The sequence below is a fragment of the Acyrthosiphon pisum genome, chromosome X (assembly GCF_005508785.2).
Source record: "Acyrthosiphon pisum isolate AL4f chromosome X, pea_aphid_22Mar2018_4r6ur, whole genome shotgun sequence".
Lineage (NCBI taxonomy): Eukaryota > Metazoa > Arthropoda > Insecta > Hemiptera > Aphididae > Acyrthosiphon > Acyrthosiphon pisum.
The window spans coordinates 61,028,931-61,052,501 of NC_042493.1; the positions used below are offsets into that span (position 1 = coordinate 61,028,931).

The 23,571-nt window shown below is 31.2% G+C and overlaps 1 protein-coding gene across 1 annotated transcript in view; it reads left to right on the forward strand.

Moving 5' to 3' along the window:
* LOC100167449 (uncharacterized) overlaps nt 1–17,673 on the forward strand; it is a gene marked incomplete in the record, with an annotated part of 64,425 nt that extends 46,752 nt beyond the window's left edge. Inside the window, 9 exon segments of the mRNA NM_001163205.1 lie at nt 4,220–4,230; nt 5,315–5,338; nt 5,575–5,625; nt 7,489–7,536; nt 10,930–10,968; nt 11,797–11,805; nt 13,454–13,462; nt 15,215–15,232; nt 17,369–17,673. Coding sequence (NP_001156677.1) covers nt 4,220–4,230; nt 5,315–5,338; nt 5,575–5,625; nt 7,489–7,536; nt 10,930–10,968; nt 11,797–11,805; nt 13,454–13,462; nt 15,215–15,232; nt 17,369–17,460 — 301 coding nt within the window.
* Between the last annotated feature and the right edge of the window lie 5,898 nt (nt 17,674–23,571).

Consider the following 23,571-nt stretch of genomic DNA (forward strand, 5'->3'; position numbering starts at 1 on the left):
TAAAAGTTACCTATTGGCATAGACATACCTAATAGTAAAAACATGTTATATGATATTAAAATTATAATTAATGATAATAACAATTGGTGGTTACAAAGTACAAAACAAAATGTAAAAAGTTACATAATATATGTATTTCAATCAATTCAATCACCGCATACGATGCGAAGCTGTGTCATAGTGTCATATTGTTAACTGATAACGTTGAAATTAAATATTAAAACGTTTAAAATTTTTGAATTTTGTTAACTTGTTATTAAATCTTATACCAAGTACTAACTAATTACTAATTGGATATCAAAATTGTGTATTAAATTATTAAATTGTTTTAATCAACATGGGCAGAGTGTGTTGTTTTTATTGCCAATCAACGCCATCCAAAATCTCAGGCTTAACATTGCACACGTTTTTTTTGTCATATTTGTTTTTATTTGTACAATCTGTATAAAAAAATATTTACAATAAGTACAATGGAGATAATGATAATATATTGGTAATTGGACATGGTTGACTTGTTGAAGAGACTATTCATTAATAGCACTTCATGGCAGGATGGTGGACTAGTCAACTAGTCGACTAGTAGGTCACGGCACCAGCTACGCTTTAAACGTCGGCCAGGGTCGCCCGGGATTGTTCGGCAAGAAAGGTTTTGGATGAGAGGGTTTCGGTGATTTGAAAGTTTAAGGTGGAAACGTTTATATAGGGTTTTGGCGACGTTTTTTACTGTCGGAATGAGGAGGTCCCTGTGGAGGGTATCATTTGTAACATAAAAAGGGGCTTTAGTTATCTGCCTGAGGCATTTGGATTGAAATGTTTGGATTCGGTTTATATTGGAGTCTTTGGCTGAACCCCAGAGTTGGATTCCGTAGGTCCAGATAGGTTTGAGGAGTACTTTGTACATGAGGATTTTATTGTGTAGTGAGAGATGTTTGGATGATAGGAGGAGGCGAAGTTGTCTTTGACGATTATTTAGTACAAGTCGTTTGTTACGTATGTGGGTAGCCCACGTGAGTCGACGATCTAGGCATAAGCCTAGGTAACGGACATTTTGAGCGGTCGGGAGTGGTTGGTTGTTGAGTGTGATAGAGGGACAGCTTATTGGTCTGAGAGTGAATGTGCAGTGAATGGATTTGGATTCATTGAGTTTGAACCCCCACTCTTTGTACCATGTCGAGAGGATGTCAAGGTGGGTTTGGATTCTGCTGGATGCCTCGAGAGGGTCATGGTGAAGAGCCAGGATGGCTTTATCATCGGCGAAGTCACCGGTGGTGGTGAAGTTGGTAGTGGGTTGGTCTGATGTGTACAGGTTGAATAAAAGAGGTGCCGCTACAGCTATTTGCGGTACTCCAGCTCTAATTGATGATATGTCAGATAGGACTGAGCCATATCGTACGGAGAAGTGCCTGTCTTCTAGATAGGACTTGAAGATTAAGTAAAAGCTGGGTGGAAATATTGATTTTAATTTGAAGAGGAGGCCGTGATGCCATACCTTGTCAAACGCTTGTGCTACATCTAAGAAGGCGCCTGTGCAGATTAGTTTCTTTTCAAGAGAATAGGAAATTTTGTCAACTATACGATGAACCTGGTGTATGGTGGAGTGGTTATTACGAAATCCGAATTGATTGTCTGGGAGGTTTGTGTCAATGATTGGGAGTAGGCGTTTAAGTGCGAGTTTTTCAAATACTTTGGAGAAGAAAGGTAGAAGGCTTATTGGTCTGTATGAGCTGGGAGAGTCAGCGGGTTTCCCGGGTTTAAGTATCATAATTATGATCGAAAATTTCCAAAGTAGAGGAAAGTATGAGAGTCTGAGCATGGAGTTGAAAATGTGCGTGAGTGATAAGATGGCTTTTCTGGGAAGTTGGGAGGCGACTTCTGATGTAATAAGGTCGTAACCTGGGGTTTTATGACGCGCAGATTTATTGATTGTAAATTCGACTTCACTGGGTCTAATATGTTTTGGCAGAAGGGTCATAGGTAGTGGACTGGATAGGAAGTGGTCGACTTCAACTATTTTATTACGGGGTATGATGTCAATATGTGGCTGGAACGTTGTGTGTAGGTGATGACGAAAAGCATTAGCTTTTTCCGAGTCACTGATAAGCCATGTGCCGTCAGGGTTTCTCAGGGGGGGTACTGGTGGTTGAGAGCGGAGAATTTTTCTGGTGTTTTGCCAAAGAGAATTGTCGGTGGTGGAAAGGGATGCGAGATGGTTTGTTAAGTTATCGGATTTGATTTTAGCTAGGATTCTTTTGAGTTTATTGGTGAGGTGATTAAATAGTCGTTTGTCAGAGGGATATTTAGTTCTTTGCCAAACAGCGCGTGCTTTTCTTTTTTCCGATATTAGAGTTCTGACAAAATGTGGAAGATTAGATGTGGGTTTATTCAGTGGGTTAGGAATAGTGGAGGAGGACCAAGCTGCTTGTTGAATTGATGTTGTGAGGGTGTGAACAGCGTCGTTTATGTCTTGAGTTGATTTTAGTCTAGTTTTGAGATCTATACGGTTAACGAGTTGGGTTCTGAAGGCTTCCCAGTCCATACGACCTTGAGTGAGACTAGGTTTGTTCGGCTTTTTAGAGGCAGCGGTGTCTATTGTGAGAAGGACTGCCGAGTGATCAGAGCATAGATCGTCGAGGTTAGTTAATGTATTGTGAAGGCTGTTTGGGATTTTCGTGACAAATATATCTAGATGTCTGGTCTTTTTCTTAGGGATGTGGGCCAATAGGTTGGAGAAGGAGGAGCGTGCATTTTGTAATTATTTTGTTGCGATAGGTTATGTAGGGTGTTACCGCGAGGGTTGTTGGTGCGACAGCCCCATTGTATGTTTTTCGCGTTTAGATCACCTCCAATTAAAATAAGTTATTTAGATAATGTACTCAGGAATTCAATCGTGTCGTTTTCTAGGGTCCTTATTGTTATGCTATAATCGTTCGCAATCGTGTTATTAAAAAAGTCACCCCAATAATAACTGTCACCAGTCATAGATCACTGCATCATGTATTAACATATATTACATTTATGTATTTTGTAAGTCTTTATGGGAAACATTTTAAGTACTCATAATCCTAAGTCTTCTTCTAGTAGGTAGCTAAGTCTTTTAGTCTAATACAACTATCGTTCATCCGATCATCGTGTTTAGTTACGTTCGTGTTTGCATTAAGGTCACCAGTCACTAACAGTAGATAGGTATAGTTTAAATGATTCTAAATATTTCCGTTTACTGTTTATAAAATTGGTCAATTTTTACTTTTAGTTAATGGTGTGGTCATTGGAGTATAAATTTTGATAATATTTTAGCCTACAACTCCATACTTTATTTTATTTCCTTATTTATGACTGTTGTCTGTTACACTATATATATGGAGTCTTCTGCATTACTTGTGAAATTGACTAAGCTAATTTGATCAAAGTGGCCATTTATTTTCCAATATGTATCTGATGCACTTGGTACTGCGGTGTATTCAATAGTGTTATAATAATGGTGATATTCCTGTTCTACTTAGGTCTTTAATGTCTTAACTACAGAGCTTAATCATTGTTAGTTAATACTTATACGTTCGCTCAAACACATATTTTTATATCAAGAGCCTGGTTGAACATTTAATAATAGTCAGTAGCCATAGACGTTAGACATTAAGCCCCCAAAAATATCCATTGCCCCATCCGCAAACATTTCCTAAAGTTTGTTTTATGCTTAGCCCCCCTTCACATCTTAAATGTTATATGCGCCTATGCCAGTAGCCTAATTAACATTATAGTTAACTTTTAAGTCATTGTACAGGTTGCCAATTTGATCACATGATCTTTGACATTTAACAACTATTTGAGTGTATGTTGGTTTTGATGGAACCTTACCTAGCCCTCCTTTCTACGTTATAGTGTTGCAGATGAAAGTGCTTCTTACAAGTATGATTGCTCTGAAAGATAGTTGGCTTACTGTCTATCGTGCTACGATCGTCTGATAATGAACTGTTGCCCTTAATTATGATACATACTATGGTTAATTTGGGTAGGTTATCGTGATGTTAATGCACCGGGCGATGGGACACCATATTTTCTACGTCATATACTTACTGAACTACTGAAGTCATCAATCAGTAAGAGTTCGTAGTCTTTGATTTTATTATGCTGTGGTAAACCTGGGATTACTCCATTGAACTAGTTATATTTGATTTTCCGTGAAATAATTTAAAAATTATAATAATATTATTTCTATTTCTTTAGTGTGTGTTGGTAAGATATTGCATACGAGTACAAGTATTTAGTATAACTATTATCTACTACAGGTTATGAAATAAAATTTATATACATACATTGTACAAAGTATAAACGTATAAATTATTAAAATGCTCAAATATTACATAGCATTACATCATATAATAATACACAACATAACATACAATTAATATACAATATACATGGAAACAATTATTACGGAACAAATAATATGCGTTTACGTATGTCAATATCGTGCTTGGGATAATACAAGTATTTTTTTTTCTATTTTATTTACAACATTTTTATCTGTAGGAATTCTTGAGTAATTATTAATTAAATGTTGATAATAACAAGATTTTAATTCTATGATTTGTTATACGAACAATATAAAAATTGAAAAATAGCTGGTTACCAATTAGTGCTAAGTGATGACAATGAAATTATTCTTAGCCTTCTTTGACTTTGAAGATATATTTGCAGACAATTGTTGTGCAATCCCGTTGATTAATATACAAATTATACCTTTAACTGTGATCAAGTGTCCTGAATATATCGATTAAACATTATTTCATGCTAAAATGTATGATATTCACACAGTAGTAATGTAATACACAGTAGTAATGTAAGTAAATACATTAACATATCACTGCAGGGGTATTAATTTAATTAACCATGCTAAGCTGCTTATACATATTAATACAATAACATCAGAGTGGCCCGGAGCGACGAAGTGTCTGAAATCAATAACGCCACGTGATTGAGAGTAAGCATCGGCCGCTGTCACTAGTTCTCGGATTTGTGACCCGGCTTCGTAGTGCGCAAAAACATTGTAACACATACACGTGTTCCTAATCGACCGTTCCAACCATCCCAACCCTGCAATCCTACACGCTAATGACCTAAGTAATCAGTCTTAAGCCAAATAAAAAAAAAAATTAAAAAAAAACATCAGTTTTATTATACATTTATACAAGCATAATGCTGTATAAATATTTTTTAAATAGTAATTAGTGTTACCTAGCTACATTTGTATTTTAATGAATTTAATTTACTCACGAAGTATTAAGTACCTAATAAATGTGTTTGATTGTAATGATAGGAATATTAAAAGTTCATGGATTTAGTAAGTATCTTATGCATTTTGATAATTTTATATTAATTAATAATGCATAACGTATGTCATTAATTTCGTATAATGATGAATTAAGATAATAACAATTTTGGCCTAAATAAGAATTTATAATCAATCATTATATTTATAATTAAGTAATGAAATACCTATAATATGGATTATATATTCCCTAATTGTATGGAAGCTTTAAAGGATAGTGTAAACTATTGAAAATCATTTTTTTTTAGGAAAAGAGAATACAGGACAAGATAATTATAATTTTTTGATGACTGAAACCCGTACGTATAATAAACTAGTTAGAAAACTAGTATAAATAATGTAATTTATTAGTAATTACTAATTAGGTAATATTTATTAATTAATAAATCCTTTATGTTATTTTTCAACTAAAATAATATACAATTTTAATTTTTAATACAATTTGAATAAAAATAAAATAACAAAAGCAGGTAAGTGGATGTCGCTCTGCTGTACAGTAGGTTACAAGTGGGTCATTGTATAATGGGTTGTATTAGACTTGAATTCAATGATAAAATATAATTGTATAAGAAAAACGATTCTGAGTGGAGACGGTTTGTCAGTCTGGATATTTTATATTGTTATTATTTATCATGTAAGTTGAATTAATGTTATAATTTTTTATTCGTTTCTATGGTGATGGACAAAGCGTTGGAAATTAAAATCCCATTTTGAGCGTTTATTCGTAATTTTTCGGTCGTTTTTCCAGTGGCATTAAATAGTTATTGAGAAAATCGGAAAATGACCTTTTTAAAGTACCATTTTGATCCAATTTGCTAAACGATAAGGTACTATATTATGTTGAAATCGAAGCACTCCTTTATACAGGATATAAAAATAAAAATAAAAATATAAACACCATTGTAAAACCAATAGCTTCCTTGCTCCGCTCAGAATCTAAAATAAAACTGACAATATTTCAATAAATATTTCTTTTTTTAACTATAATAATATTGGTATTTGGAATCATTATTCGACTCTTGTAAATTATTAGCTATTTCAGTGTTTAAAAATATTCTTATAATTAAATTATTTATCTAGATAAATTACCACAGATAACCATTATATTTATCTAGATGAGATAATTAGATGATTTAGTTATTTTTATCTAGATAAGATAATTAAAAAAATAATTTTATCTGGATAATTTATGTACATACAATTATCTAGATAATTCCCAACACTGGTACGGACACAGAACAGCTCAACTTATCATTTTTATTTTCTTCAACTTACTTGGAAAATTGAGTTACGACAGTTTTCGTTGCGGCAGTCGATATGCACTGTTACAAATATAATGATATTACTTAATAGTTATTAGTTTATTACGAATAAATAAAAATGATATAAAGATTTATATTGCTTCGATTATTTAAAATATCAATCGTACCCAAACCCAATTAAAAATTGAAGACCAATATTGCAGTTGGTTGACACAATTGATCCGTATCGGTACAGTTGTACACGTCGGAACTAGGAAAACACAATTACATGCGCGGTATAATAGTCCTGACTGAGTAGCTACTCTACCTAAAAATAACTTATAGCTAATAAGTTGGAAATTAAATCATTATAATATTTTTCCACTAATTTACTGTTCACGAGTCACCAACACAAGATAACAATGAAATGTAGGTATATTTGTCATTTGAGCATTGAGCTGGATCCCTAACGAAAATATCAATAATAAATAATAGGTACCTAATATATAATATTAGTATGAATATACAATTATTTTACTGAGATGACGACAATTCAAACTTAAAGTATTAATTATCAAAAAAAAATAAATTGACAATAAAAAAGTGTATTTCATTTTTTTGTATAGAGACGAATTTATCTAGATAAATTTATGTAGATGGATGAATTTTTTATCTTAGATAACTATTTAGATAAAACGCAACTATTTATCTAGATAAGATAAAAGATAACTAAATAATTATCTAGATAAATTTATCTAGATAAGTCTCAATACACTGTCCCTAACTAACTTTGCATAACTCTTAGTAGGAACCTTTTTTAAATGCTATACTATAGTTTGAAAAATGGAATTGGTTCTTGAGTATAAATAATCTTTTTTAATGTGACCAAACAAAATAATTCATATGCAACTGTTTTTTCAGGATATATAGATAAATATACCAAGTATATTGTTGACGCGTCTAAATTATGTATGTATTTTTAATGTGAAAAAACTATAGACCAAATACTATAAAAATAATATTCCATAACGTTGTATTAAAAATTATAAAATTGTATGGAAATCACTTGGTGATATGTAAACAATAGGAATTAGTATCGCCTACTTCTTAAGAGTACGCTACACCCGCATAATTACTTTGTCTTACAAAAGGTTAGCATAACAAATTGTACGTTCAGCCCATCACATTTAGTTAATTAAAAATCTAGAATGATTTGACCTCTTATAAAATGTAAAGGTTAGATTATAATATAGTGAACCTCATAGTTTTTTCTTATATTTCAATTTTGAAGCAAGTTATGAGTACTTTAAAATGGTCAAACAATTTACAATTTTAAAATACTTATAACATGTTGTAAAATTAAAATATAAAAAAAAACCTATGAGGTTCATTAGATAATATTCTTACTTCAAAATTGTATAATAGGTAAATTCACTCTAATTTTTAAACCAACAGCTGAGGTAAGTGAGTGTGATATGCTTAGCGTATAATTTGCTATGTTATGCCTTTGTAAGACAGTGAGAACGCATGCGGATGTAGTATCCTCTTAAGTGGTATCAATACCGACCGTTTTTAAGGAGTTGAATATATTATACAATTTTCCATGTATGTGCATGCGGGTCGTGTAAATGTGTGCGTAGTAAGTGATAATCAGTACTCGTCAACTGCGTATAAAATAAATAGCAGAGCGCTCCCCCACGTGCACGTACATACCAATAACACAGCACTTAGCACTTTCACTTTGCTGGAAGAATTCGGGGTTAAGGAATATGTTGATAGTGTTCCTCCGTTAGATTCAACAAAGCTGATGGCTTGGAATAATAATGACAAGAAGTGTAGGTAGGTCATTATTGGTTCAATGTATAGCTGATACTCATTTAGAGTATGTTAGAGGTAAGACATCAGAAGAAGTGTAGGATTGTCTTGCAGCAACATTTGAGAGAAAGGGAATAGCTGGACAATTATATTTAAGAAAAAGATTGTTAACACCAAGATTAGCCGAAGGTGATCCTCTTGAAGAACATTTTGTTATCTTTGATTCACATGTACGGCAGTTGAAAACAAGTGGTGCAAAATTAGATGAAATGGACGTTGTATGTCGTTTATTATTGACGTTACCATCTTCATTTGATAATGTTGTAACAGCAATTAAGACTTTATCTCCAAATAAAGTAAAAATTGATTTTATTAAAATTAGATTATTAGATGATGAAGAAAGGCGTGAAAACAAATCCATTGATAGTTTAGATAGTCAAGAGCTCAGTAGCTCTAGTAACATCGGAAAGGCTACCTTTATAGCTGATAAGGAAACTCGTCAAATTCGTTGTTTTGAATGTGGTGGTCCTAACCACAAAAGACCTTACTGTCCAATATTGAAAACCAGAAAAAAGAAATATTATTTAAGCATTGCAATTATAGCAGAGGCTGACGAACACTCAGCAAAATGATTCATTTAATATAAGTTCTAATGATAATTTAAAATGGTTCATTGACTCTGGAGCTACAGATCATTTAATTAATACTGAAAACTATTTCAACGAATCACATTTACTTGAAAGACCTATTGTTGAAGGAGTAGCTAAAACTGGACAAAGCTTGATTGCAACAAAAATGGGTTATATTAATGCCATTAGTTTTAATGATGGTAAAGAAATAATGTGTAAAATAGAAAAGGTTTTGTGTGTACCTGAATTGAGACACAATTTATTGTCAGTTGGAAGGTTAGAAAATGCTTGTTTAAAGGTTATTTTCAACAATGGTTGAAAAGTTGGGAATTTGTATGAACTTATATTTAACTTAAATGAAAATATGTCATTTGCAAATTCTAGTTATTCAAATACTACTGATCTCTGGCATAGAAGAGATAAAAATCAAAAACGTTTGTTTTGTTTCGCTCTGGGAAGCTTTCCTTTCTGCGAGATTAACTGGTAGGACAGAGAATTTCGGGGAGTTCAGATGTAGATGTGGAACAACTAAAGAGGGTGCCAAGGTACACTTTTAGCCGCTCCCAATTGAAATAGAAGAAAAAAGTGCAATACACCGTATCCGACGGACACAAACTGTGCATGGCACCCTACCAACGTGATAAAGATAATTCTGAAAGCACCTATGGTCAGAAATCACCTGTATCATATGATCGATTAGAGGGATATTAAGGACTGTCCTCCCCAGCCTCCTAGCTATGTTTGGAATGGATCGCGGTGAATTGGTCGCGAACAATTGATTGCCGGTGAATCGATGGCGAGCGAATTGATCGTAAATACAATTGGTCGTCAGGATAGTTTATCGTACTAATTACTGAAAGACTAAAAATGTTCGTTCGACGATCAATTGAGCGATCAATTGTATTCACGATCAATTGTATTCACGATCAATTCACCGGCGTGGCGACCAATTCACCGGATACCGTTTGGCATCAGACAATGTGTCCATGGTGGTAGACCTCCATCTGTTTTGCCACTGGTTGTTTTCCGTTTCTCTGTCTTGATTTTTCTTCAGGTAATTTGAGAGTCACTGGCGCGTGCCTAAGATTGTCCCAGACCATATCCTGTTCCTGGAGATCCACTGGAGACATGCCTGCCAACAGGATCGAGGCCTCGTTGGAAACAGTTCTATAGGCATGTTGCACTCTAGAACCAGTTATTCGTTGAGGTCTTACAAGGTTGGACTTAGAGTTTAATGTTACAGTCATTGTGCTGACTTTCATGGATTATTAAAGCGAACAGGACACACCATCACTTTTGTAGTGATGTCAGTGACGAAGGTAACATCACATTTTATGGTGATGACTTACGAATACCAAAATGCTTAGGAACTCTCCGGTGGCCTTCATTAGCATAAAAGTGACCATGAAGCCTCTGGAGAAGCAAATTCTCCAATTAGTTGCCCGGGGTGTTGAGTAGACAAATTGAGGGAATGTCCATAGATAGAACAGCCCTCTTGCGAAGAATTATCATCTTCCAGCAAGGTAACATCGCTAAGGCAGGTGTTAAAAGCCCGGAGGACGGATCGTAAGTGGGTCTGGATGACACAGTTGAGGAACTCATTCGGGATCTCAGACTAACCACTAGCCTTCAAGTTAGGAGTTTCTTCGCACCCTTCCTGATTTTCTGAAGGTGTGATGAAGACATAAGAAAAATCCGTTGACTGTATTAGAAACAATAGTGGTTAACAACAGAGTGTCACCAGACGTTATTTTATCGTTGATAGATCGAACATGACTCTCCAGTCACCGTAGACCAAACGAAACTCCCTCCACGAGTTATACTAACCTTATACAGTTCACTTACAATTTTACAAAATTAATTAAAATAAAACAAATGTTTAATTTTCATTAAATTCAATAATTTTAATTTGTTTCAGTGAAAGTCAGTCCTTTAATTATTGGCCCATCTAAATGGTGTAAGAATATAATATAATGATAAGATACAAATGTATAGATACCTCACTGATAAGTTTTAAGTAGAGCTTGGAGTTGAATGTATTTATACAACCAAATTATATGTTTAACATGCTAAAATGGTCGAATCGATATGTAAATACATTTATATTAAAGAATACAAACATATTGAAATAAAACCTATTAGTATCTATAACATATCTTGATTGCAGTGGATAATTTTAGGTATTTTTAAATTATTTATTATAAATTATAGCTTATTCGTCAGGGTAGCTGATCTTTAGTCATTCTTTTATCAGTGTTATATAGATTAAATGTAGTATAATATGTAAAGAATAGGTTAAAATCTGTATAACAGATTAATCAAAATTAAACAATTTACATTAAAATACGAGTCCTAAAGCTGTAAGTAATTTAGTGGTCGAGGTTTGTGACTATAGTTTATCTGATTGTTAAGTAGGTAGGTACACTAATACCAAACAGATTACCAAGTTTTTTCATATTATGTATCACAAATTTACTTGTGAATACTTTTATAATATATAAACATACAATCTACAAAGTTATGTTTCTTTAGTATTGTATGGTTAAAAAAATTTAAAAAGTGAGCATTTGATTGTTCATCAAATTAATTGTTGTTTTATTTTAACTATTAGTTTGATAGAATGATGTTTATAAATATTAAACCGTAGTTCTAACAACTCAAATGTAGTTATTGTTACAACATATACTATAGAATAAATATTGTGAAAAAAAATATTTTTAGAAATATTAAACAAAATACTAATAATATATAAATACGATAATATTTATCTTTTTTTTTACTATAGGTTTAGAAAGTAAGAACGAGATATAATAGTAATATGCAATAATAGTTTTATTTTAGATTATAATAAATCATAATCATCATTAAGTTTATTGAAAAATATTTAATTAGAGTAATTTTATTGATTATCAATAGTTCTTCAAAAACAAGTCAAACACTAATGCATGTTATATTTCTTAATATTATTAAAAATAAATATCTATACAAAGTTTCAAATAATTAATAAATAAAGTGAACCTTCAGCTCAACATTTAAAATGTTTGGGTACGGCTGTCTCCAGTAAATAACACCGATGACTCAACATATGTCGGTGCAGAAGTACTATTATTCCTAAAATCCCACACCCACCCTTTCCTTCTAAATCCAAGCAACACATACAGATACTCGCTTCATCTATAAATATTAACTCCATACCTATTTATACTGCATCTGCCTACTTCCCTCCAATATCATATTCATCAAGTTGATAAATGTATCACATCGACTCTGCCAATGGTACTACCAACCTCGCCCACCGTTCCTGGCGAAGTTCTATCAATTATTAAAAAACTCAAGAATAATAAGTCACATAGTCATGATCTCATAAACAACAAAACAGTGAAAAACATACCACCAAAAACCATAATTCTTCTCCCCTACATCTTTAATGCAATATTTCGACTATCTTATTTCCTACCCACTTGGAAATCTGCACTATTACTATACTTAAGGTAGACAAACAATCTGATATTCGCGAATCTTACAGATCAATTTGTCTACTACCCACGTTCGGAAAAATGTTTGAAAAACTTCTTCTTGAGAGACTTGCGACTATTGCGCTAAAACAAAATGCCCTCCCAAGCTTTCATTTCGGTTTCCGAGCCAAACATGCAATTTTCTCCATCACATACTGGACCAGTGGACCACATTGCTACATTTCTTGAAAAAAAAATATTTCTTAGCCCTTTTTCTCGACGCAGCTTGAGCCTTTGGCAAAATCTGGCACTATGGCTTATTATTCAAACTTAAAAAAATCTTCTCGGCACCATATTATTTACTTCTAAAATCATACCTAAATAACAGAACATTCAGAGACAAAATAAAAACTTCATTTTCCAGCACACAAAACATTTTAACTGGTGTCCCTCAAGAAAGTGACATCGCTTCTTTCCTCTAAACGTTGTTTACGGTTTACATTCCTATGATGTATAACATCTTAATATGGACCTATACCATCGACACCACAGTCCTTTCATCAAATACTCTTCCGGACAATCGAGCCAGATGCCTGAAACGCAATTGCCCTGAGATCTTCTCACGTACATCACACTCAACGTGTTTATTATTATTTCTCTCTAAAATTACCATCCACGTCCAGGGATTTCTAATATGAGACTACTATTAATTGTATTTTTACCAATGCCTCATTTTATATTCATTCATACACATTCACTTATTGTACCATTCATTGTGCAGATAGTAAATTTTCACAAAATAAAAGAAATTTTTTTATATATAAAAAAAAATTTAAAAATTTTTTTTTAATTTTGAAAATAATATGTTCAAGTTTATACATAGGTAGTTATATATTTGAAAAATGGTCGGAGGTGTGATAAATACATGATATCTTGCAATTAAAATTTTTACTATACTAATATACTGAATTATTCTTTTGATTCTAGGATGTTTGAGTATGTTTAAAATATAATATTATACATTTATAAATAATATAATGTTCTAATTTCTTATTTATTATCAGTTAAATTTGATTAAACAAGAAGTCAATTAACTAGTCTAATTAATTACTCATTAAGTAACTACATAAAACTAGATATACAATGTGTTCCGGGGTGAAGTGACCGGCCGACGTCCTATGAAAGTATACCAAAAAATATGAAAAAATACCCTTTAAGTATTGGGTCTTATTTTTTTTAATTTTAAAGCTCCTTAATTATCCTATCATCCAGCATACGCAATCAAACTAGAAATATGGAAATTATTTTTATTAAATTTAAAGTTTTTTGTCTTTTGTATTTTTCTTGAGTAGAAAATCTATACCTATTATACCTTAAAAGTTTAAATTTTAATTCAATGGTATCATAGGTTACAAGTGGGTCACTGTATAATGGATTGTATTAAATTTCAATTTAATGGTATCATATCATTGTATAAAAAAAAACGATTCTGAGCGAAGACGGTTTGGCAGACTGGATATTTTATATTATTTATAATAGATATTTTTTATTATAGCCTGTAAGTTAATTTAATATTATAAATTACAGCAAAATTACCAAAAACCTTAATTTTATTTTTATTCGTTTTCTTGGTGATACACAAAGCATTAGAAAATAAAATTACATTTTTAGTGGTTTTTCGTAATTTGTCAATGGTTTTTCCCGTGGCAAAGAAATATTGAGAAAACCAGGAAATGACTTCTCTAAAGAACTTTCTTGATTTGCTAAAAGGTAATATACTATATGTTGAAATCGAAACACTCCTTCTGGTAGAAATGTTTACAAGGTGAAAAAAAGGGTATTTCTTTATTATTTTTGGTATACTTTCATATGACGTCGGGTGGTCACTTCGCCCCGGAACACATTGTTTAATATGTAATACGTTCACAGATGGAGATCGGGTAGGACTTACGGGTGTTAAACCTCTCATTAATATCAAAAACAATAAGCATCTTTTTATATGTCTTAATAAAATATACATTAAAGTATTATTTTAGATTCTAAGTGTAGGAATCTATTGGTTTTATAATGATATTTATTTCTTCTTATCTACGTTTATTCCGTGTACATGTTTTTTGATATATATACTTGTGTGAAAATTTCTTCCATACCTCTCTAATTTCTATAGATAAAAAGTCACCTCAGCTTAATACTTTAGACTGAACATTTTTCAAAAATCGCAATAGTTATTTTAAGTTTGAGCTATTTTTTTATTAAGTGCTATTGTCTTAAACAATTAAGCTTGAATGTGAAATTCGAATAAAGCCCCACATTTTCTTAATCATAAAATGTATACAGTTTTTTGCTCATAACTCCGATAATATATTATGAAAATAAAACACAGATAAAGATGGAACATGTACTAGTTAGTACGTATATGGTTCAAAATTACAATTTGTAATTTATTTTGTACAAGAACTACACCATGATTGAAGGTGGACGATACTTAAATAAAGTTATTTCATAGTTCCATAAAATATAATATTTATTTTATTCAGTCTGGTAACATAACAAAAAGTTCTATAAAAATGTAAAATAATTTATTGTGAAATACATATTATGGGGTATAGGAGCAAGGTTTCCGTGAATCTGTTTCTTATTAAATGCCTCACCTCATCAAAATAATTTGCAGGAACTCCACCTATGAATACGTATTTTAATTCATCTCATAATACATATTAATAACATAATGTAACCTTACCTAAACAGAACAATTGCCTAAAGAAGGTAATCAAATTATAATCATAATTAATTTGTTGTTTTAATAATGATATGTATAACCATAATAGTTGTATATTTGTTTCTAATAAGACAAAATAAAAGTCATGTTTTGTGTAGTAATTGGGGAGCTTACGTAAATTGGTCAAGTAGTCGTGGTAAAGTTGGTCGTCTAAAATCGGTCGTTTGGAAAATTAGTCGTGATATATTTTCGTCGCGAGACGTGAATACTGGTTTAAGAATGTTATGTAGGTAGAAATAGAAAATAATCATTATTACACATTGTATATACATTAATATATTTTGTGATAGTAAGTAAAGTGTAAGTTTTTTGTTGCTACACTGCTGTAGTGCCCTAACCCCAATGTCAATATTTCATTATACTTGTACTCAGTGCCGGATCTAAGACATTTGACGCCCGGGGCTAATACAAATACGCAAAACATTTAATAGATGGTAGAACATTTGATCAAGAATAGCTCATAACTTATAATTATTTTCACACATAATTTCATTTAATTTATAATAATTTTTACAAATATTATTTTCTCATACATTTTAATAATTTTAAACATAGGTATCTTTGAAAACTACTAAATCCAAACGACCAATTTCAGAAGACATTACAACGAACAATTGATTGTACCTCGTTATTCAGTTATTGGGTTGTCATTACTTAATATCGCGTTGTATATATTTTTAATGATGCACAGTAGGGCACTATTGAGAATTAGAACATAATTACTATTATTAAAAAGGAAATATAAGCTAAAATTTGAATCATATTTATAAAATGGTGATATCATAGGTATGAATTATTTTCATTTTAAGCCAACTATAAAGTTTAATCTCCTAGCCCAAATTTTTTTTTGTCTGCCATGTCCCCTAAGCTTAATATTTTGATAAATTGTACCCCTCATTATAACTTTTAAACATTTTTCACATAACTGCCCTTAAAATGTAGAATAAAAAATAACAATTATACAATATAACGTAATAATGATTATATTTTTATAATTTGTATTAAAACACACGGAAAAAATGAATGAAATAAAATGAGTATTAAGCAACCTCTGATAAAAAATTTCAAAACAATGAAATTATCGAGCTATATAAAGTATATATAATAATAATAAGAATCGTTCTCATAAAATAATTACAGTTTTAAGTAATTAATGAACCGATTATATGCCGATACCTATAATAATTGAGTTTTACCAATATTATTGTAATTTGTGACGATAATATTGTTATCGTCACGCTTCCCGATCGGACAAATCTGTTCAATGCACGCAATCACCTAATCTACTATATATTATTTATTATTATTATACACACATAGAATTCTATAATCTTCATTATAATATTGTTCTATGTTATAATCATTCTTTACTTGATATCTAAAAGATAAGGTTATGGTTTATGTTTTTATTTGTGAGACACAATTCTTCATTTTAGTAAAATAAATTGCATATTTTCAAAACGAATTGTTTTAAATGAAACAAATTAAACATTTTTCCGCCATTACTTAATTTTTTTCCCATGCACCTCTAGAGATTATCTCACGTACCCAGGGTTGGGAACCGCTGTTAGAACCTAGCTGATACCTACAATAATAAAATTGATTTTACTATTTACCCTTTGCTTTTACATACCAACGTTAAAGTTTAAACCTAAATAAAACATTTGTACTATAGTCTATAGATAAACTTAATATTACATTTAAATACAGTACAACGTATGTTTAGGTACATCTCTTTATAGTGGAGTAAGACTGTAGTGGTTACTGAATGTCCCAGTACCTAGAAGAACATTTCTAAAAACCCTCAATTAAAATTTCAAAATTTCCATTACTTAGTTCGACAATTATGTTAGTGACAAAAAATTCTTAGAACTGAATAATTCTTAAATTATAGTATTTGAATTCATTTATTAAATTGTAAATGTACTCAGAATTAGTCACAGCTGTATTTAAATATTTCCACGTATGCAATTCTTATATAAAATCGATTAGGATTTATATCAGCTGCTTATATAATTTATTCTTTTACCCTGAGTGCATTAATATATGTAATTATTTTTTTTATAAAACTACAATTTAGTATATTAATTGTTCTTGAATGTACTCTTTTGATTTGTTTTTAGCGGACGCTAAATGGGCACAATCGACATGCAAAACGGAAATTAATAAATCGCTTAAAGAAATTAATACACCAGATAATGACATATACGTTTAATAAGATAAGATTTTTTTAAAACTGTTTGTTATCAATATAATGTATAATTTTATTCATATTAAGTTTCTTTAATTTGTCTTTTATAGTTTCATGGTTAATTTTAAAATTAAGTGCACTGTTATAAATAGTTGGAATGATTTACCTATAGTAACATCCTATAAAATAAACTGATCTAATTATATTGGAATAAACTCGGTATAAGTATACTAATACTAAAAAAATGGATTTTTATTTAAGCTACTGCAAATCAGTATTTTATTGATATTCGATAACAATTTCATTGAAAATGTACGATTAAAAGAATAGCTGGTACCTAAGTGGGTAACGCTTTGGTATGTCTAGAGAGTCACTGTAATTATTAATGTGTTAAATTTGAATTTGATGATATAAAATATTTTCTGAGTGAAGACGGTTTGTCACGCTATAATATTACTAAGTTGGTATATTTTATGATATTATTGTGAGTAGAGTAATTTATTTTACTATTAAAAGACATTAGTATTACAGTTGGATAATACATTTTCGCCGAAAAATTTCAATTTGAAACTGTGTGAAATGTGTGTATGAAATGTTATAATGTATTTTAAAAGTTTCAAGTATCCAAGAACAATATTTTTAAATTATAAGGTATTCCCTAATTTAAACTTTAAATGAACCACATGGAACCTTGAGTTAAATTTTCAATCCTTAGATTTTAAACTTGAACATTATATATATATATATTTTACCTTAAAATTAATTTGTAAATTGTCTATTTGATAACTTGACTATATATTATAAATATTTTTTAATTGATATTGTAACAATGTCTGAGGAGCTTTTTATTAAAATTCTCAAGATTTTTATCCCAACGAATAAAATGTTTTTGACATTTATAGGAAAAAAACTAAAAAAAAGTGGATGAGTAGATGTCACTTTGCTGTGCAGTAAGTTAGAAGGGCGTAACTGTAATGGATGGTGATACATTTGAACTAAATGTTTAAATAATATAACACGACTTCATAAAAATCTCTCTTCGTGGACGCTTGCGTTATAATAGCTATCTGTATATCAAATTTCAACCAGATCCATCCAGTTGTTTGGACTGTGCATTGATAGAACAGTCAGTCAGTCACCTTATCCTATTAAATATATAGATATTATTAATACAGTAGCTTTTAAGTTGAATTAATATTATATGTATATCTATATCTATAATATTATATAAAGAGGAGTCGTTAGTTACCGTTGTCGAAAGTAATCTCTGGAACTACTGAACCGATTTCAAAAATTCATTCACCAATAGAAAGCCACGTTTTTTTGTGAGTGTCATAGGCTAATTTTAAAAGGGAATTGATCATCCCCGGTAGGTGCTAAAATAGGAATTTTGAGATTTATGATAGACATTTTTGTTTATTAATGGTTGTTATGGGTTTTAGGAGTTGAGAATAATATATATATATATTTATTATTATTTTTTTTTAATTTGAATATTAATGAAGCGTCTCAATCTCATTCGTTTCAATCAGTCGAAGTTACGATCAGACGAGTACATACACTTGCGTAATGCCTTCGCTCGCTCGTTTGACCATTCTCTTAGCCCATTATATAATATATAAAAATGAATGTTTGTGTGTAGATTAGAACTCTGGGTAGAAGATAAGCTAATTTAAAAAGGGTTAAATTTTTTTTTTTATTCGTCAGATTTGAATACGGTTGAGTTAGGATTTTGTATTAGTTTATTATATTAATCCGCCGTAGGTGGAATTAAGTAAAAACGATAAACTTGGTATTACTTTGGTCTTTGATACTTTAAATCATAGATTTGCGTATAAATAGTACGGGGTCCGCGATCTACCGCTGGGAGATTGTCTACCTGATAATATACTGCTGCGAATAAGAATTTTTATTTCGGGCAACGGAAAAGTTAAGATAAGTTTTGAACATCATACGCCGAATATTAAATAACAAATTGAATAAAGTTTGAAACATAAAGAGTTGGTACATTTAACGGGCAACGAAGTGCACTGGATCAGCAAGTAATAATATACTTGAGAAGTTTAAAGCGCCCACGAATAATATTTTTAAATTATAACACAAAACTAAAATCGTTCTTCTACGTTTCAATATATAAATTTGACCAAACTTGAAATTCAAATAACTATAAAAAAAAACTAAGAGCATATGTTTTTTAGATTTTTTGGTCAAAGTATGAAATACTTACACGTAACCTTACCTTAATTTTTTAATTCTTAGACATAAAAATTGAATATTATATACATTTTTAACTGCAAAATAATTTGTAAATTTTCGGTATGATAAATGTTGTCGAAATTTGAACTTTATATACTTATAAAAAAATTCTCACCTATGTATATCTGATATCGTAGCAATGTATTTTTGACCTTAAGAATACCGTTTTATTGATATTTATAGAAAAAAAAACCAAGAATAATGAAATTTTAAAGTGTCCATAAACAACTAAAAACAAGTTAAAATATTTTGAAAATGTTATCAAGTGAAATATATATATATAATTAATTCGTATGATACGGATATGATAAACGGTCACGATAAACAAATATATACTAACTTAAGAATTTAAAGAACAAAATTAGCATCTTATCTCGAAATAGCGGAACAAACACCGTCAGATGGAAATTCTGAGGCAATTCGTTAAAAGTTTGTTTAAAATATTAAGGACTATATTTAACAACAATTGAAATCTTAGATCACGTTGGAATACCAAGGTGTAGATCGGGTTACCAACACTCAGATGTTGATCTCGCACATTTGGCTGATACATATAATAAAAATGTAAAAACGCGGAAAAGGTAAGCCAAGAACGTGTTATATAAGCCAAGTAATCAAAGATGCAAGAGGTGATTCATACAAACACCTTTAAGACAAAGCACAAAAATACGAATTGAATACTAAAAAAAAAAAATATATATATATAATAATATGCATAATTCACCAATAATATAAACTATATACTATTATAGACTATTATACTAGTGTAAATTGTCCATTGATTTGACCAGAAAATATTTTTAATTGTAAAATCAACATGCTTTAACATATTAATTTTTTATGTACACCCACATTTCTATATTTTTGCGTTTATGATTCTTCACCTTTTATTTGTAAGTACGTTTTATGTAGAAAAAATATAACTGTATTTACTATAATATATATTGGTAAAGTTACCGATTTTATATTACCTTAATTTTACCCAAAACGGACCTGGTAATTTTTTTGTATTCATTTTATTTTACTGTATAGGTGGGGGGACAGGCCTCTCTGGCCCCTCCTTAAATCGGCCACTGGTTACACTGCTGTAGAGTTGTTTTGAAGGAAAGATTGTTTTATAAATATATATTTTCTAAGTAGATATCATTATAAAATATGTTTCCAAAGTACAAACAAAAATGTTAAATATATAAATTAAAAATTTACCATGAAACTGAATATAGTAGTTCTTCTAAATTTTCATAGTATTTAATTTAATCTTATTTCTGTGTAATATTTTTTTGTTCTCTTGGAAATCTGTCTTTGGTGCGTTGATATAATCAAATTGTTTCTTGTTTAGACCATAAAGATTATACGTTTCATCTAAAGAGTCCCTAAAAACAAACAAAATAGTTTATTAAATATTGGCGATTGAAAGCTTATCAATTATATCAGACTGGCGGAGGCTGGATCTGTAACGGGGAACATGTAAAATAACATATAAATGATACACAGCGTCCTAAGATGTAACGGGATTCAATCACCAATAACTGAGCGGAGCAATGGATGCATTGGTTTTATAATGATGTATTTTTTATTTTCTTAAAAGGCTTCAACTTCAGAGGTCATTAGCCTGTAATAATTATAAAGTAATAATCTTACAACTATGACATTTAGTTTTACATTAAAGGGAGTATGAGATATATGTATAGGTATTAAGTACAGGTATTTTTTACATTAATGTTGCTAACCCTATGTTAGTGAAAAAGTGGTTTATATTTTTGGAGTTCTCTTCGCCGAGTGCTTGTTGCATCGTTGGTGGGTTTCCGAGAATTTGTCTGGAGCTGTTGAACTTGGGGCATTCGAGTATGATGTGTTTTATCGTCAGTTCTTTATCACAGAGTTCGCAGGTCGGGCGGTCTTCTTTGGTTATAAGGTGCAGGTGTGTTAGACTGAAGTGTCCAATCCGAGACCTTGTGATGACTACTTCTTCGTGCCTGGATGATGGTGAGGGGGTTTTCCATGGGTCGATTGATAATTTAATTTCTCTAAGTTTGTTTGTATTTGGAGTCTCCTCCCACGTTTTTTGCCAGTGACTTTTAGTTACATTGTTAATTTTTATGAGTGCGTCTTGATATGTTATTTTGTTTATTGTTACCGAGCTGGGTGATGCTATTGCTTTATTGGCTGCCTTATCTGCTAGTTCGTTGCCGATTATGCCAGTGTGTGAGGGAACCCATAAGAAATCAAATTTTTTGCTTGAGAGTGATAATTGTTCTTGGATGGTTTGAATAATTTCATTTTTGGGGTAGGGATTTTCGAGAGCAAGGAGTGCACTAAGAGAGTCATGTATTTGTTTTTAATTTTCGCAGAGAATTCTTCATAGGCGATATTGGGTCGTTTAACACATTTACCAGTAGTCGAAGTGGTTCAAACTACGTGGAGGGACGCCTTTCATATTTTATACAGTTGTCATAATATATGGTCATATGGCATAAACAGTCGTACTCTATGTATCTTGTGGGGGAGGGGGGAGAGGGGTAAGTTAAACACCATATACATTTTTTATATAGTTATATATTTTATATTATATATAGTATATATTTTTAGTTTTTATTTTGGTGTCTTACTTTCACACATAACTATAATTATCTAGGTACATTTATTTACTGTATTTATTTTAATTATTATATTTATTAACTTTAGTAAATTTAATCAAAAAAATTATAACTTTGAGCTCTAGAATCAAAAAATTTAAAATTTCAATTTTTTGAAAATTCATATTAAATATAGTATAAGTAATATGTGAAAAATGCACTTCAAAGTTCAAATACAAATATAACAAATAAACAAAATATGCAATTTTATATGAAAAAAATAGCTAAACATACAAAATGAAAAATATTGCATTCAACTTCAACTCCAAATTAATGTCATGTATGCCGTCAGCGTAACATCGTTATTTCGTCGTTCCGCTTATAGTACTAGCTGTGCGCGTCAATCTCCACCGAATTTTTTCGTTGAAGTGTCTAAACATTCGTATTGTCTCAAACTCAAACATAACGTCTACCTTTCTTTGATCGGACCCGTGGTTGGCCCAAAAATCGAAAATCGGTAACATATTTAATTGCTTACTTGGGCGGCGTCTGCCCGCCCGTCCCGTGCGTGTTACCGGCCGACCGGCTTATCGGTCTAATTGCCTACCGTTGCTCGCTATCTCAAGTCAACGATGCCCGATTCAAGGTCGTCGGGTAAAAATAATAATTCCGCTCGTACTAATGTTTCGTGTCAAAATAACTCTAATCGGCCTCCCAAGCCGACCGATAAAAACGCAAATAAGAAATTAACTTTCAATACTAACTTAAACAGCGACTTACGTAATCTCTCCGATGATTCCGATGACCAACCATGGTCTACTAATAAATCCAAACGTCTCGTTTCGCCAGGTCTTTCTCCAAAATCTAAAAAGCCAAAAATCTCTAAAACTAACACCTCCAACTTCTCCACGCCAAATCGCTATGAAGCACTCAGTGAAGTGGTTACCCCCGACCCCATGGATACGGCTGAACAAACAAATGAAGTTTCTCCTTCAACTCCGCCACCTATCTTCATCACTACACCAGTCGATTTTAACGATTTTTGCAAATCCTTACTATCGATCACGGGCGAAAACGGTTTCGAATGCAAATCGTCTACCAAACACCTAAAACTCACTACGACCAAAATTGAATTCTATCGCCTTATTATACATCTGCTAAACGAAAACAAATTCGAGTATTTTACTTACCAAGTCAAAGCCGATAAGCCCTATCGGGTTGTAATAAGAAATCTTCACCCAACGACGGACACAAATTCCATTAAGGATGAACTAATTTCTAAGGGCTTCGCTGTAAGAAACAT